The sequence below is a fragment of the Pan troglodytes genome, chromosome 17, assembly GCF_028858775.2.
Source record: "Pan troglodytes isolate AG18354 chromosome 17, NHGRI_mPanTro3-v2.0_pri, whole genome shotgun sequence".
Classification (NCBI taxonomy): domain Eukaryota; kingdom Metazoa; phylum Chordata; class Mammalia; order Primates; family Hominidae; genus Pan; species Pan troglodytes.
The window spans coordinates 41,404,081-41,422,285 of record NC_072415.2 but is presented as its reverse complement, the minus strand read 5'-3'; the positions used below and the strand labels follow the sequence as shown (position 1 = coordinate 41,422,285).

Here is an 18,205-nt window from a genome sequence, read left to right as displayed (position 1 = left end):
CTAAATTGTAAGGAGATCTAGATTACATGACAAAGTTTGGATCCAAGAAATAGAGGATTTGAATTAGTGATGATTGATGATCATCCATTTATTCTTGTATTACACTAAAACATTTTATATAAATGGTGTTTTTAAGTGTTGGGTTTGAGAGTTCCATTAGATTTTTTATTTCATATTAGAAGAAAGATTAACGTACTAAGAAACTATTTTCATTTCCATATACATGTTTTTTCTTTTACTTTTTGTATGAGAACAAATTTCTCTGGTTGATAAAGGACAAATGTCTGTGCTGCTTACATCATCTTTTCTTGTTATGGTTTGTTACCAGTTTCATTTTAAACTGAATATTATCCTACCACTGAAATAAATTTTAAAATGTATCAAAAACTTAATTCTGCATTTTGACTAAATGAAAAATATATTAATTATCAAACTTCATGTGTATTTTGGGACAATATCATGTATGATTGAGGTTTTTTGTATGCTGTGGCTGGAGTGTGAAGATTTTGGTTTCTATTATATTTCTGAAAATATCTCTAGGACAGAGAAACCATGTGTAAGATAATAGATATTCAAGTGAAATGTCTTTTAAATTCAATTCAAAATCCAGAAAGTTATTATTTAGGATCTACTCTAAAACCGAGACGTTACTCTTATGATACATTCCCCTCCCTTACTTTTCATGCCCAAATGATAGCCAAACCCTGCTAGCTTACCTCTTAGATGTGTTGAAAACCCATGTACTTCTTTTCTCCTTTATCCTCCTCTTAGTTTAAGCTACCATTACCTGTTTTCTCAACGACTGTACTAATTGCCTAACTAGCTCCCTGAGTCAATTTTTGGTCTTCTCCAGTCTGCCCTCCATATCGCCACCAAAGTAGTCTTTGCAGTCACCACATCTGATTTATCACTCTCAATTTCTCATGATGTTCATAGGTTAAAGACCACAATCTTTAGAAAACCCTTCAGAGCCCCTTCTACCTCTCAGCTTTATAAGACCATAGCAGCATGCAGGAAGGGCTTTTTCCGTGTTTGCTTCCTGTTGTATCTCTGATGAGAAAATTCATAAGGGCGTGGCTTTAAAACCATCAGAAGTTTTCAAGGATTGATTTTTATCCTTACCTCTAGGATGTGCTAGATATATTTATTTACATACATGACTATTTTGTTTTAAAGGTGGCAGTTCTCATTCCTTTCCGTAATCGCCATGAACATCTTCCAATTTTTTTCTTACATCTGATTCCAATGCTCCAGAAACAGCGGCTGGAATTTGCCTTTTATGTCATTGAACAGGTGAGAATACTTTTCATAGTGGTCACTAAGTATACTAGAATCTAAACTCTTAGATATGGTTAGATTAAACATATTTAGGATTAATAAGGTAAGTCTAATTCTTAGTTTAGTTTTTTTGAGACGGAGTCTTGCTGTGTTGCCCAGGCTGGAGTGCAGTGGCACGATCTCGGCTCACTGCAAGCTCCGCCTCCCAGGTTCACGCCATTCTCCTGCCTCAGCCTCCCAAGTAGCTGGGACTACAGGCACCCATCACCACGCCCGGCTAATTTTTTATATTTTTAGTAGAGGCAGGGTTTCACCATGTTAGCCAGGATGGTCTTGATCTCCTGATCTCGTGATCCGCCCCACTCGGCCTCCCAAAGTGCTGGGATTACAGGTATGAGCCATTGTGCCCGGCCAAATTCTTAGTTTTATACTTGGGTGAAATTACATTTTGGATTGGGCCCATATATTTCTTTTATAACAATTGTAATTTGGTCAAATGACTTAATCAGCAATCATGTTTCACTTTAGTATGACAGCATCGTTATATTTTAATGATATTCTAAATATTGGATTGTCAATCTATGGTTTTTAAAATAACCGTACAGCTGATATTTACCTTACAGGATTAAATGTGTCTTTGGCTTGTAGTATTATTACTTTTTATGTTTTCATTAGGCTTATGATGTTTATTTTTGAAAACCTCTGTAAAGTTTCATTTAATTGAGAAACTGTTTATTTTCTAATTTAGGCTACTTGGCAGCATTTAGACTCATGTACAGACATCTGGACTCATAACTGGTACAACTCAAAGTTCTTTTCTAAATTATACCAAAGCACCCTACAGTTACCTCGGTTATATTCTCAGTGTTTAATTTGAAAAAACATTTCAGTTTATGACCCATGAATTTAACTACAGAAAAGGAAGGAAAGTTTTTTTCTTTTTTTAACACAATAGCAAAGCATAGTTAATTCTCGATTGAGGATTTCTTTGTACTGTCGAGTAGTTGCTGGCTATCCCTGAAAATCAATATTGGATTAACTTTATTAGGTAATCAGAGACACCTGAATGACAGCCAGTTAGTAAACCTAAAAACAAAAAGTAGTATACATTAAACATTTTCTGTCCTGTTTTCAGTTTTTCATTTTCAAAGTCATCTTTCTTGGTAGAGGAACCTTGACTGTTTTTGTTGTAGGATATAGACCCAGCTCTACAGTTGGTACGTAAATATGCATCCAGTGAACTGACAGGTCAAAAAAAAAAAAAAAAAAAAGCATACACTGCATGGAAGACTAAACTATGTGATGCCCAAGATCCCTTCCAAATTTGAGATTCTATGATTCTTTTAGAAGAGATAACCAGGTGGAGAATGGAATTTTAAAATATTGTCAAAAAAAGCTTATTCGTTTTGTTTCTGAACAGATGCTATCAAAGCTGAATAAATCATAATTCTTTAACATATTTAATTTAAATAGAGTTGAAATGACCTTGACTTACTTTTTGTAGTCTTTGTTTAAAGGCTATAAAGTGTAAATATAAAGAAAGAATTTGGCCTGGCATGGTGGCTCACACCTGTAATCCCAGCACTTTGGGAGGCTGACGTGGGTGGACCACATGGTCAGGAGTTCAAGACCAGCCTGGCCAAGATGGTGAAACCTCGTCTCTACTAAAAATACAAAAATTAGCCGGGCATGGTGGCGGGCACCTGTAATCCCAGCTACTTGGGAGGCTGAGGCAGGGAAGTGCTTGAACCCGGGAGATGGAGGTTGCAGTGAGCCAAGATTGCGCCACTGTGCTTCAGCCTGGGCGGCAGAGCGAGACTGTATCTCAAAAAATAAAAATAAAAATAAAAATAAATTGAAAAAAAGAATTTAATTTTCTACATTATTTCTAAACATGGATAGAGTGATGTTTTGGAAACCTAAAAAAGATCTGATAACACTTAAAGACCAGTTCTCCATGGCAGCTTGTATCACTTTTGGTATTGTCACCTCATATTTAAGTGTATGTGATAGATGGTAATTTTCTGTTAATGTATACTGACCTTTCCAATTGCTTTACATCATTGCCAGCACTTGGTATGGTTCGTCTTTTTAATTTTAGCCAGTGGGTCTGTGGTAGTATCTTATTTCCCTGATGATTAATGTTGATGATCTTTTCATGCACTTATTTGCTTCCCACATACCTTCTACAGTGAAGTTTCTGTTCAGATATTTTTCTCATATTTTAATTGGGTTGTCTTTGTTTTTACTGAGTTGTAAGAATTATTTATGTATTTTAAATACAAGTCTTTTGTAAGACATAAGTTTTGCAAATATAGTTTATGGCTTGCCTTTTTATTCTTTTGACTGTTTTTTGAAAAGTTTTAAATTTTGATGAAGTCCAATTTATTGATTTTTGTTTTTATAGCTTGGGCTTTTTGTATTATATTTGAGAAATTGTTCTGTATGATTTTCTCTTCTTCCAGAAGCTTAATAGTTTTAGCTCTTACACTTAGGCTAATCATTGAGTTAATCTTTAGATATGATATGAGCTAAGAGTGAAGTTTCGTTTAGTTGTTTCATCACCACTTGTTGCAAAGACTGTCTTCGCCATTGAATTGCTTTAGCATCTTTGTTGAAAATCACTTAATATATACACGTCATATGTATGCAGGTCTTTTTCTGGTCTCTGCGTTCCATTGACTCTGCTTGTCAGTTTCTACTAAAAAGTCTGCTAGGCTTTATTTCCTTAGTTTTGAATAGGTAAGTAACAGTATAAATGATAGACAAAGTTACCTGGCTTGTATTATTAGATACTTTTCTCTTTTGATAGAAAATACTCAAAAAAAAATTTTTTTTGAGACAGAGTCTCCCTCTGTCGCCCAGGCTGGAATGCAATAGCACGATCTCAGCTCACTGCAACTTCTGCCTCCCAGGTTCAAGCGATTCTCCTGCCTCAGCCTCTCGAGTAGCTGGAATTACAGGCACCCACCATCATGCCTGGCTCATTTTTGGAAAATACTCAAATTTTTATTCCTAAAATGGTTATAGTTTCTCCAGTTCCTTTATTCTAAATCTGCCTTTTTGTTTTGTTTTGTTTTTTGTTTTGTTTCTCACTCTCAGCTGTTTACCTCTGCTTTTTCTCCGTGGAAATGCTTGGTATTTAATATAACATACCATACTTCTGTGTGTGTAAATCATTCTTTAAGTTTTGTGCCTTATGTACTTTTTAATGTAACAATCTGTACTGTGAAATGTGACTTGTTTTACCTAACAAGTGAAAATTCTTATCTACTTTCATGGAGCTGTAGTTGTAGATTTCTAGATCAGTTTTACTGATCTAGGAAAGTGCTAGTTGCCTTTGTGTAAACTTCAATTCCCCATAATGTGTGGAGAGGTGAGAGAGCTGTCTCTGGTTTTTTTTGTTTGTTTGTTTGTTTGTTTTGTGATGGAGTCTTGCTCTGTCGCCAGGCTGGAGTGCAGTGGCGTGATCTCGGCTCACTGCAACCTCTGCCTCCTGGGTTCAAGTGATTCTCGTGCCTCAGCCTCCCGAGTAACTGGGATTACAGGCACGTGCCACCACACCCAGCTAATTTTTGTATTTTTAGTAGAGACAGGGTTGGCCAGAATGGTCTCGATCTCCTGACCTTGTGATCCACCCGCCTCGGCCTCCCAAAGTGCTGGGACTACAGGCATGAGTCACTGCAGCCTGTCTCTGTTTTTAAAGGCATATTATCCTGAGAATTCAGCACCAGTTATTTGGTGTATGTGATGAAACAATCTTTGCAAGGCAACTAAGGTCTGCGTTTTTATTTTCAAACCTTTTAAGTCTTAATCTCAGGCTTGATCAATATTAATTCAGGACCGTGTATTTGATAGAGTGAGATTTTGAGCTAGAAACATCTTCACCATATTTGAAATAGAAAAGTAATTTTTCTGCTAGACAGGTACCCAGGGAGTGCTAAGCAGTTGAAGAGCAGCTCAGGAATTCTAGTTAAATACGGAGGATGGACATGGGTTCACTGCTTCTTTCCAAACTCCTAAAATGAGAGTGAAAGAAAAAAACTTTTGAAAAGTTATTAAACCTCAAGGACAGAAAGTCGTGGGTGAGAGATTTTCACACGTTTCGGTTAAGTCAGGAAGCAGATGGAGTGCTGATGCCTAGCAGAACAGAGGATGTGCAAACCCACATGCTTGTAGATGGTGATGTGACAAGACTAGAGTCAATTTGCTGGACACACCTCTGTCTCAGTGCAGAAGGTAGGCTGAAGCACTGCACTAAAGTAAGGAGATTGTTTAAAAGTTTGACTACAAAACAGCCACATTCCCAGTTGCTCATCTTTACTTGTACTGCCAGGTCATTACTCTGTTGTATCTTGTAGAAACTTTTTCCAGTTTATCCTGTGGAAAAAGTGTAGCAGGAAGCTGCTGAGAGTGCTGACGCACCTGTGTGGTAGGGCATAAAACCGGGGGGATTGAGTAAATCTGCATGCTGACCTTAGGGACCCCAGGCCTTTCCCCGTCTGGCCTTTTGAAGCCAACAGCCAGGTGTGAATCTCCCCACCCCTCCAGCTGTGGCAGGGCATAATGGTGTCTTCGCTAGAGAAATGAATTATCTCCAGGAAAAAGAGTCCAGATCTGATATTTGAAGGTCTCCAAAGGAAAAGGCCGGCCTGTCACTTTATCAGGTCCCTGCAGCCCGGTTTCATTTATTCAACAAAAGGGATATGGCAGTGAACAAACCAGACAAGTCCCCTTCTTTTGCTGGCCCAGAAGGACAGTCAGTAGTAAATCATTCTGCAGTGTCTCCATGGCACTCAGGGTAGAGAGTGGTAAGGGCAGGTAGTGGTGCTCTTTTATGCAGAGCATTTGGGGAAGGCCTCTCTGGGGAGGTGAGATCAGAGCATCCTGGAATGATGTAAAGGAGCACGCCATGCTGTTGTAGAGGCTGTGCACTCTGGAGAAGGCAGGAGAATACTTGGTGTGTTTGAGCAAAGAGGTCGATGTTGCCAGAGCAGCCGGCTGAGGAACATTCTGGGGAGGAAATCAGAGAAGCAAATAAGGAAGTGCAGGGTGAGGGCTTGGATTATCCTGTGTTAGGTAGATTAAGTCACTCCTCTACATAAAACCTTCAGATGACACTGGATAAAGTGATGTTTTAGAAACCGAAAGAAGGTCTGGTAACACTTGAAGACCAGTTCTCCATGCCAGCTTGTACCACTTTTGGTATTGTTACCTCATATTTCACATTTAAATGTATGTGATAGGTGGTAGTTTTATATTAATGTATGCTGACCTAATGTAAGTCTCTCCTCCGCTTAAAACCCCCCACTGCCTTCTGGAGGTTCTTAAGTAGAGGAGCAACTTAATCGCTGGTGTGTTCCTCTCGACGTCCACCTGCTTGTGTCTCTTCCTGCCAGGATCTCAGGGCTTTCATAGGCACAGGATGAGGGGTACTGGGAATTCTAGGAAAAATGACAAATGATTATGAATCAGAAACCTATGAACATTCTCAGCAATACTGGGAAATTTTTTTTTCCTGGAATTTTTTACCCAGCCAAAATGACAAATGTGAGAGTAGACTAATGGCATTTTCAGTCCTTAATTGGCTAAAAGTCTATTTTCCATGGGTCTTTACTTAGCAAGCTCTTGAAGAATGTGCCTCAGGAAATTGAGAAAGCCAAGGAAAAGGCGTGGGTGATTTAGGGAATGAAGACGACCCAGGTGATATTCACACATGGTCTGGAGAGGGCAAGGGAGAGTTGGGCTTGAGAGATGGAGAAAGAATTGATAGATGATTTGATGTGTTTGAATGATTACATCAATTATTAATAGGTGTAGGGCATATTTCTTGGGCCTTTAGTACAAAGTAATAATATAATAGTTATATAGAAAACTGTAGTTACTCCCAGTTTGCAAAAGAAAACAGTTTACTCAGCACTGAAGAAATATTAAATATTTACATAGTCCTAATAATGTAAAGTCTTGATTTAACCAAAAATTATGATAAAACTATATTGGGAGAATAGAGGTAGGGGCAGGAGGTGTGGTGGTTTAACTCCTCCACTACCATGATAAGAAGTCAAGAGACAGTGTCTTAAAGTGAAAGAAGCAAGAAATATCAGAACTCTCATTTCCTCAAAATATGTAGATAAATACCAGAATAAATGGGAAGAGTTGAAATGTATTGCTCTTGGATGGAGATGGATTAGATATGGAACTTCTTATTTCTTTTATAAGCCTTTGAGTATTATGTCCACATTTAATAAAACATTTAATAAAAACAATTTTTAAAACCTTAAAAGTAGTTTGTTAAAGCTGATGTTGATGTACTAGTCATAACATTATAATTTAACTCCCTTTTCTTTTTATTTTATTTCACTGGTGAAAAAAGAGGCTGTAAAAAATAAAGTGACTTCTATTACCTCAAGTTAGTGCAAGGCCTAGGACTAAAAATTAGTAATTTTTCACTCTTGAGGCAGTGCTCTGATGATGACTACAATGTGTGTCTCATTTACTTCTATCGTAATCCTTTTTTTAAAAATATATTTTAGAAATGGTTTTTTTAAATGTTGCTAAAACACTGGTAAATGCTCTTTAATTTTCTTTATATGCAGAATGAAGGTTTTTTATTGCTGGTGCACCTTAATATATGTTCACTGATAAATAAAGGAAAATGGTTGTAATATAGGGAGTTGGGTTCTGTGTAATAAAATTCTATTTTTTGTCCCTTAAAAATGCCCTTAATCTTTATCATAAGCAATAATAGAAACTATTTATTGCCCATGTACTTTAATGTATTTTCTGTAATAATAAAGGAAAATGGTTGTAATAAAGGAAGTTGGGCTTTGTGTAGTAAGTTCCAATTGTTTTTTGTCTAAAATGTTCTTGGTATTTATTATAAGCATTAATAATAGAAAGTTAGACCTCCTTGGTGTTGGTACTTTAGAGAAGGGTCACTGTTGAGTCACTTCCAGTTTCCTCTTCTCTTAGTCTTGACAGCATATGGAAAGCTCCACTAACAAAATAAAACCTATATTATTTTTAATGACTTTTTTTTCTCGCCACAAGTAATCTATATCCTGATGTATTTGAAGTAGAGCAGAAATACAAATTATTTAAATGTGCTGATGTACCAATGGACTAGATACTGTTTTCTTCTATGTTATTAAATTATAAAATAATATAGTAAGTAAATTTAAACAGTGTATTTGAAAATCCTGAAGTATATTTATTATTTGTCTATTTCATTTGGGTCTAATTATTGTAATCATTTGACCATAATGCAACAAGTTTGAAAAATAATAGAAAAAAGTCAGATGGGGGCCGGGCGCGGTGGCTCACACCTGCAATCCCAGCACCTTGGGAGGCTGAGGTGGGTGGATCACGAGGTCAGTAGTTCGAGACCAGCCTGGCCAACATGGTGAAACCCCATCTCTACTAAAAATACCAAAAAAAAAAAAAAAAAGAAAAAAGTCAGATGATGAAGTGTGAGTACATTTCTATTTTTTTTCTCTCGGTCTGCTCCATGAAGACTGGCACACAACCTTTTAACCGTGCGATGCTTTTCAATGTGGGCTTCAAAGAGGCCATGAAAGACAGTGTCTGGGACTGTGTAATCTTCCACGATGTGGATCATCTACCTGAAAATGACCGGAACTATTACGGATGTGGAGAAATGCCACGTCATTTTGCTGCAAAGCTGGATAAATACATGTATATGTAAGTAGTGTGCACTATTCCTGATATTGTACGATATAATTGCACAGTCATAGCATTGAAATGGTAGCAGCGTTATGTCCCTAAATCTGAGAGAACTCAAGAACCCCAAGAATATCATCGTTAACTCCATTGTGTCCTCCTGGGGAGCCAGGACACAGAGTGGCTTTTCGTTCCCCTGGGTGCTTCCTTACACAGAGGTTTGAATGTGGTGTGGTGGGAAAGAGAGGCTGGTTTCTGCGGTCAAGCACACACAGATTTAAACTTGGGTTCTCACACTTACAGTTCCAGGACTTATAGGTTAGTCACTTGCATCTCTGAAGGTGTATTCCTTGTTCACTGGGATAATAGATTCCATCCATAGAGCTGCTGTGAGATCACATGTGCTCTGTGCCTGCTGTGTGGTAGGTGCATAACTCATCTTGACTCCTGCCTGCTCTCCCCCAGTGATGGTTTGGAGGGCCACAAAGCCCTCTCTTCTGCTGTTTATCTTCTTCCTAAGGTGTGCATTCTTGACCTGCCCTTTAATAATAAAAAAAACAAAAAACAAATCTTTTCCTTCTCCAATTGGAGATAATTTAAAATGTGAACAGTTATCAGAGCTGAGATAGTAACTTAAAAGGACGCGAAAGAATGCAAGTCTAATATGGGGAAAGGATCACAGTTTTCATTGGCCTAATGGGAGTAGAGAGAAAATAAAGCTGTTTTTTGCTTAGGGCAGGAAGATGTTGCCTGTGTCACAATTTTGCCTGGTGCTAATCTAGAGTACAGAGAAGCAAAAAGTCTGACACAAGCAGGAAAAGAATGCTTGTTTCTTTCTTCTTCTTCCTCTTCCTCCTCCCCACTCCTCCTCCCCACTCCCGCTCCCCTCCTTCCCCCTCCCCGCTTCCGCTCCCCTTCTTCCTCCTCCCCACTCCCGCTCCCCTCCTTCCCCCTCCCCGCTTCCGCTCCCCTTCTTCCCCCTCCCCCCTTCTTCCTCTTCCTTCCTTCCTTCCTGCTTCTCCTTCTCCACCTCATCCTTCTCCTCCTCCTCCTTCCTTTTTTTTTGCTGGTCATTGTTATCATTAGAAAACCTTTTTCTTTATTACCTCTATATCTGAACTTTGAATATGGGGTTACCTTGAAGAACGCCATCAAGGTTCACAATCTGGTTCTCTTTTTCTTTTTTTTTTTTTTTGAGACAGAGTCTCGCTTTGTCGCCCATGCTGGAGTGCAGTGGTGCGATCTCGGCTCACTGCAAGCTCTGCCTCCCGGGGTCACGCCATTCTCCTGCCTCAGCTTCCCGAGTAGCTGGGACTACAGGCGCCTGCCACCACGCCTGGCTAATTTTTTTGTATTTTTAGTAGAGACGAGGTTTCACTGTGTTAGCCAAGATAGTCTTGATCTCCTGACCTTGTGATCTACCCGCCTCAGCCTCCCAAAGTGCTGGGATTATAGGCATGAGCCACCGTGCCCGGCAACAATCTGGTTCTTACCACTTCTGGAAACTTGATTTCAGTCAGTTTGCTAGAATCACATTACATCCAGGGTAGCCGATTTTCACAAAAAAAAAACAAAAAAAACAAAAAAAAACATAAAGGGCATATAAACTAAGAATTCTAAATTAATTTATTGTTAAATTCTAAATGAATTTCTTGTCTAAATAATTTGTTGTTAACTTGAAAATATCAATTTCTAATAAAATACAGTTGACCCTTGAGTAATGCAGGGGTTACAGTGGTGACCGCCTCCCCCAGCCACTGGAATGCAGTTGAAAATCTAGTATAACTTTTGACTCCCCAAAAGCTTAACTACTAATAGCCTACTGTTAGCCAAAAGCCTTACCAATAATATAAACAATTGAGTAACACATATTTTGTATGTTATATGTATTGTATACCATATTCTTACCATAAAGTAAGCTAGAGAAAAGATGTTATTAAGAAAATCATAAGGGAGGGAAAATATATTTACTGTCCATTAAGTGGAAGTGGATCATCCTGAAGGTCTTCATCCTCATCGTCCTCACGTGGAGTAGGCTAAGGAAGAGGAGGGGTTGGTCTTGGGGTCTCAAGGGTGGCAAGGTGCAAGAGTTGAAGATGGAAAACGAGGCAGGAGAGGCACATTCTATGTAACTTTTATTGAAAAAGAAATTGTGTATCAGTGGACTTGTGCAGCTCAAACCTGTGTTGTTCAAGCGTCAGCTGTATTCATATCCATCTAGACTAGTCCCTGGATTGGTTAGGCATCTTGGACGTTTGTAGAGAAATTAGAATGTAGCTCTGGGAGAATGGCAGTAGATCAAGGCCTGGTCTGGGCAGTGCATAGACTTCAGCTGTGGGATGATGAAGCCTGGTGAAGCATCCCTGCCCCACAGTGATGGCCACACTACTGCTGACCAGAGAACTCAGACCCTCAGGTGTAGTGTCTCTCCCACTTTTACAGTGTAAGATAAACACTGCAAGAGTTTGACTTGTTGGGTTTTGTTTTCTCTTCTTTAGTTTATCTGTTATACCTTCATTTTACCTAATAACTTTCCATTATTCGTATAGCACAATTGATTATTTCCACTTAGAGCAGTAAATGGAATTGATAGGCTTGCTGATTTATACATGTCAATAAACACACAGACACATTTATTCATGTTTCCCTATCTGACGATCTCAGGTTTTTCCTAAACTACTAGCCTGGGCAAGAATAATCCATCTGATGTGGGAAGTACACGGTGCCAAGAATGCTTATTGGCCCTGTGGAACCCCCAGCTAGTCTTACTGTAATACCAGAACACTAAGCTCCCAAGTGTGAGCCTTGAGAGGTCTCAGGAGAGTATGGTTGTCTTTAGGATCAGTGTTGCTGTTACCATCTTGGAGTACCTTTGACCTAGGATGAGGGCAAGACTGCTTTCTCCTACAACCCTAGGCTTCCATGAAGGAACCAGTCTTCCCTGGTCTGTGTGCCACACAAGACCCCAGCTGGCAAACAGCACGTCCTTCTCAGAATGTGAGGCGAGTGTCTAACAAAAAGCTCCCTCCTCTGAGACAGCTTTGCTGTGGTTGCAGCCAGGTTTCCCTCAGCTTGATTTTTGGGTGCTGTGCGTGGTCACGTTTTCTCTGCTCTGGCATCTGCTCCCCAGGGGCATGTTTCAGTCCATGGGAATATATTCAGGATTGCAGGTCTAGGGACGCTGCCTAAATGTCAGAAAGCCAATCTATACCTAAACACACAGTTTAGCTAAGTAAAAATGTAGTTTAGAAAAGTTTAAAAACATTGCATCGTTTGACACATTCCTTGGAGTATGAGTTAGGGAAGGGTAAGGAAAATAAAATCCAAATAAAAATATAGTTATTTCTGTAAATATCAATGCATTGAAAATGAATATATTTGTAAATATCCATGAATATTTTGAGAGTATAATTCCAACAGATAAGATCATTATAAAAGTAGGTAGCTAGAAAATTAAATGCTAGAATTGTCTTTTGTAATTGATATTTATCCTGCTCTATGTAATAAATAATGCATTTATAATTCAGTTAATTTTTTAAGTGTTACTAGTTTAGGAACATCTGACATGCATTGACCATTATAAATATATTTAATCATGTTTACTTTTGTTGTGAAAATATGCAATTTTGGGGCACTGGGTTTTGAGCCTTACAGATTTTATTTTGAGTCTTATTTGTATACTAAATATTAAATTTAGGTTTCCATAAGTGCTTTACATTTAACATAACACATGTACATGTACTTGTTTCACTAGAATATAAAAATGTTTTATGTCTTGGTGTACTTTACATTTTCTAACATAATTGTCAATATAGAATATAAGGGCATATTTTGCAAAGCACACGAAAGACTGAAACCTTCATTTCACATGGGAAACTATTATGATTTTATTTTTAGAATACTGTGTCTTTCTTTTCTAGTCTTCCATATAAAGAATTTTTTGGTGGTGTAAGTGGGCTGACAGTGGAACAATTTAGAAAGATCAATGGTTTTCCTAATGCCTTCTGGGGATGGGGAGGAGAAGATGATGACCTTTGGAACAGGTATGTTGAGGTACAAATTGTTCACTAATAGAATTTTTATAAATCTTATTTATATTAGGTAAATTGTAGTACTTATCCATTCCAAGAAGATTCTTTGGGATGGGTTATGTTTAAGGTTTCTAAACCCTATTTTATATTTCTCTTTTTTTTCATTAAGTCTGCTTTCTGAAATTATTGGCAGCATATAATTAGAGCAGCGGTCCCCAACTTTTTTGGCACCAGGGACCAGTCTCCTGGAAGATAATTTTTCCAAGGACCCAGGAGGATGGTTTCGGGAGGAAACCATTCCACCTCAGATCATCAGGCATTAGATTCTCATAAGGAGCATACAACCTAGATCCCTCACATGTGCAGTTTACAATAGGGTTTGTGTTCCTCTGAAAATCTAATGCCATTCGCTGATCCGACAGGAGGTGGAGCTCAAGCAGTAATGATTGCTCACCTCCTGCTGTGCGGCCCAGTTTTTAACAGGCCATGGACCTATACTGGTTTGTGGCCCAGGGGTTGGGGAACCCTGGATTAGAGCATTCTTTTGTGTTTTAAAATTGAACTCATAACCCATTTTCATATTTTATTTCTCTATATTTTCATTTCCATATATGGCATTGTAGAGTTCACTATGCTGGATATAATGTAACCAGACCAGAGGGAGACTTAGGAAAATACAAGTCAATTCCTCATCACCATAGAGGTGAAGTCCAGTTTTTAGGACGGTAAGTTGAATGTCATCTTCAGATACCAAGGTTTCCAAAGCTGTTGAATAAATGAAAGGTAAATAAAAATGCATTGAACCCCAAAAAAGCTGCTGAAGGGAATTTTCATAATGGAAGGGAAGTATTTTTTGCTGAAGGGAATCTTTACAAAAGGAAGCATTTTTGATGCTTGTTTTTAAGAGATATACGTATATATACATTAATAAATACACATATTTACATTAAAGAGCCCGGTTAACTATTTATGTAAAAGTATTTACATAACATAAAGCATAATGTTTTATTTATTAAAGATGTCTAATTGTAAAAGTGCAAAATAATTTTTTCAGGTGGCATTTTTTGAGTAGTAAAATTGCTAATTTAGAATAATGGTTTAGAGATTCTTAAATTATGCACAAGAACCAGAAATTGTAAAGGGCATTAAGTGCTTTAATTATAAGATGACCTTGAACACAGTCCTTATCAGTTTTCCTTTTTGAACATGTTTTGTTGCTTTTTTGTTTTTTCCTCTAAAACTGTAGGTATAAATTACTAAGGTATTCCAAGGAGCGTCAGTACATCGATGGATTGAACAATTTAATATATAGGCCAAAAATACTGGTTGATAGGTTGTATACAAACATATCTGTAAACCTCATGCCAGAGTTAGCTCCAGTCGAAGACTATTAAAAGAAGTGGCTGTCGTGGCAAGGTAGACCACAATGCTGGATCATAAACTTGGAGCGCACTCTTAGTGGAGGTCAGTGATTGGCTGTGTCACAGTGCCCTTTTCTCTGAGAAGAGCCAGCAGTCCACAGTGTTTACAGAGTGGGACTATATACAGTCACCCTTCTCTCACCCGTCCTCCCTGCTCTGAGACACACCCCTGTGGCGAGCACCGCAGAAACGGGAAGCCACTACTTAAGATCGGAAGTTAAGAGAGCTCCCTCCGAAGAGAAAATTTTTATACTAAAATCTATAATTTAATTCAAGAGAATGCTTTTATTTCCGTTTAAACATATTTTGTATATATGTGATATAAATTAATGTGTGCAAATTGTTGAAAAATTAGATGTGTTGCAGTTTTGCATGTAATCGGTTATACCTTTATTGGACTTTTATAGACATTTTTTATTTGCATGAAAAAAAACTCACTAAATTTACATCACTAAACAAAGGTTAACCCTTGTGTGAAATGAAGGAACTGTCAATAATTGACAGCCAACTAATACAGTAAACTGTTATACTAGTTTTGAGCTTTAGACCTCAGCCTTTTGTGTGGAAGAAGTCATAGCTTTCTTAGGCTTTAAAGGAAAAGAAGAAAGGACTTAAATAGCTTTTCTTCCTACCGGGATTACCTATGTTTTTCCTTGCTTGCAATCTCATCTGATTTTGCTAGAAATCACAACCATATTGTTTATGCATATTGCATGAGTATTACCAAGAAAAATCTTAAAAGTTGTGATGTGACATGATATAAAGGATCTCTTTATGTTAAATGTCTTTCATGTACCTCTGGTGTGTCAGGGATTTTGTGCCTCAAAAAATGTTTCCAAGGTTGTGTGTTTATACTCTGTATTTTTTTTAAATTCACGGTGAACAGCACTTTTATTATTTCCAGTTCAGAAGAGCCAAAAAAAAGTATCTTCATTTAAAAAGATATCAAGTCAGTTTTTTTAAAAGAATGATCTATGGAAGAAAACCCAATAGTACTTATAATATACAAATGAATTATACTATTAGATAAGAATTAAATATTCTATTTTTATGAAGATAAATACTTAGTAGATAAAAACAAATTTTAAGTTTAGTTCTCAGACGTAGAATTTCACTTTTGGAGGGGACCCTTGAATGTTAGTTTCATTCAAACTATATTTTGTTTTTTTCACTTTTAAGAGATTATATCTCTGGTGTTAATTACTAAAATTTTCTTTCTAAAAGTATAATTTAATAGAATTATCTTAAAATACATGATCAGTTATTCAGTGTGCTGATATTATAATGTCTTCTATATATAGTATCTAAAAGCATAATTTAATAGAATTATCTTAAAATACATGATGAGTTATTTGGTGCACTGATGCCATAATGTCTTCTATATGTAATATCTTACATGTTTGCATGAGTGTCAGGGCTTTATCCAGTTATCTTCATATGACTGTTCTCTGAAAAAAGGTCTTACTACCTGATATCAAGTACATATCTTAATTTTGGATGAATTTTTCCACAGTAAAGCCAAACAGTATTATTTTTTGAAAATTAGCAATTATAAAGATTCTTTAAAATATCTTGATATTTTCACAAATTTTAAACAAAAAATTAAATATCTATAAAGTGAATGTTCAACAACAATGATGAGCAATAGAAATCTATATATGAGAAACGTTTGGATAATATTTGCCTCAAGGATTGTTTACCTAAAACAGAACTATGGTTATTTATCTCAGATTGTGAGTTTTATTTTGAAGTGTCATTTTTATGGCAATATTGATAACACAAATGACCACAAACTAAATCATAAAATAATTGAATCCTTACATTTTGAGAAAATGGATAGCTTCTCTGTTATGATACCAAACAAAATATTTTCATATTTATTTCTTAGAACTATTTCCAAAATATTTATATTTCAGTTTTTTTATGGTACTCGATGAAAAATCAAACCTTCTGAAAATTATGATATTTGTACTTCATTTGTGTATTAGTTCATTTTCTGTTTCTATTACATAATTTTTAAAGTCAGTGAAAGAGATTGAGAATGTTAACATTTGTTGATCAATGTGGAGCTGTCCACATTCGGTATCTTTTCATTTTTATATATATTTTACAGTTTCAAGAAAACTTAGTACTACTAGTATCTGCCTTATTTTCTTAAGTCTGATGTTAATTTTTGTTTCAGGAGTGAGATATAAACATTTTCCTTTTTTTCAGTTTTGAAATATGGTTTGTCATCCTGTGAAAACCACCTAGTTTGCTTTTTGTTTGTTTGTTTTGCTTTTTTAGTGTAGACCTAAAATTATTTTTGCCTATAAACAGTGAACTTAATATGTTTCTTTAAGAGTGACAGAGCTGTCCCCGTTTATCTTCATTGTATTAATTATTACATAAAGATTAACAAATACATTGCAAATGCAAATTATAGGATGTTTGGAGGATTTATTAATGAGCATATATTGATTGCCTATTCCATATCCAGTGCAATGCTAGGTATGTCTATGGAAGGAGTATTATTACTTCATTTCTAAACAAGTGAAGTCAAGCAAATTGAGATCTTTCTGAAATTATGAAGACATCTTCTGATAACTTATCTGTTGTATTTCCTAGTCTCAAAGTCAAGAAACCCGTATATGTGGACCTAGGGCTAATAGGAGGTCCCTATGGCACTAACTGGGAAAATTACATGGTGCTTTTCAACTACAGAAATAAGTAATGACTAATGGTCCTGTCTGTAGAGAAGAAAAGGAGAAGAGTACACATTTGCTGGAACTATATATAATTCACAGTGGAGATAGTTAATTCTTTGCCAAAACTAGGGTTTTATGAGTATTTTTTAAATCTACATTTAAGTTTTTGTTTTTGTGAAAAGTTATTCAGTAAGAAAACTTTATAATATTAAGTAGATACAGTTATGTATTAAAAATTTCCTTATATACCCTTTTGCCAGCCAAGATACTGATATTTTAAAACAAAATGGAAAAATGTCCAATACAATATTCTCTTTCTGGAGGCTTCCTACAAGTGAAAGCAGATTTTGTCATTTTATTTGGCCTTTGCTTGTCTTTGATATATTTCTTTATGTGTTTTTCAAATACATACTGTTGTAGATTTATTGTCTTGTATTTGCAAGTATGCCGGTTGAGAGAACTAAAATGGTTATAGTATTGTTTATCAGAAAGAGGAAGTGTACTTAAGATTATTTTATTTATTTAGATGAAAGGCTTCTACATAAATGCACTGAAATAAATGCTAGTAATTTCTTGTATCCCACTTTTCTTCTTTTTTTGCTTCTCATGGAAATGTTTGTACTTTTTTATCATTGTCTTTTATGAAATATAATGTTCTAAAGACTTTGTGTGAAGATGTAATTATTTTCCTCTCAGGAACTTTTTTGGGTTACCTGGGATTTTTGTTTGTTTGTTATCCTAAATTTTAAATGAATTATTGATGAATATCTTGGTTGACAATAGGGTTGCAATATAAGCATAAGGTAACCACAGCTTAAATACAGGTGGAGATCACCTTATTCCTTTTATCTCAAAAAGTAGTATTTAAGTATTTTTCGTTAGTACAACAATTAGTAATCTATTATATCAAGATAAATATTTAAGAATTCATTTTAGCATAAATTTTCTTTTTCCTGCACAACTTCAATAAACTAAGCTGGTGTGTTATGCTCAATTTACTACTTGTTTTTCAGGTATCGATGATTTTTAAGGCAAAGAGCCAAATCTCAAAAATACCTAGGGACTAGATTTGTATTTGAGACTAGATTGTAAGATCATGAGTTTTATC

At 36.3% G+C, this 18,205-nt stretch overlaps 1 protein-coding gene across 6 annotated transcripts in view; it reads left to right on the top strand.

Annotated features, from left to right (window-relative positions):
- Window positions 1-17,760, top strand: part of B4GALT6 (beta-1,4-galactosyltransferase 6) — a 64,019-nt gene extending 46,259 nt beyond the window's left edge. For 5 of the 6 annotated variants that reach the window (XM_016933489.4, XM_523901.7, XM_063795570.1 and 2 more), the window contains 5 exons: window positions 1,177-1,293; window positions 8,792-8,979; window positions 12,879-13,001; window positions 13,613-13,714; window positions 14,236-17,760. In XM_016933489.4, the coding sequence (XP_016788978.3) occupies window positions 1,177-1,293; window positions 8,792-8,979; window positions 12,879-13,001; window positions 13,613-13,714; window positions 14,236-14,383 (678 nt within the window). In that variant the 3' untranslated portion in view covers window positions 14,384-17,760. The remainder of the gene's footprint in view (window positions 1-1,176; window positions 1,294-8,791; window positions 8,980-12,878; window positions 13,002-13,612; window positions 13,715-14,235) is intronic. The other variant, XM_016933488.4, reaches the window with a different exon arrangement.
- Window positions 17,761-18,205: the final 445 nt, after the last annotated feature.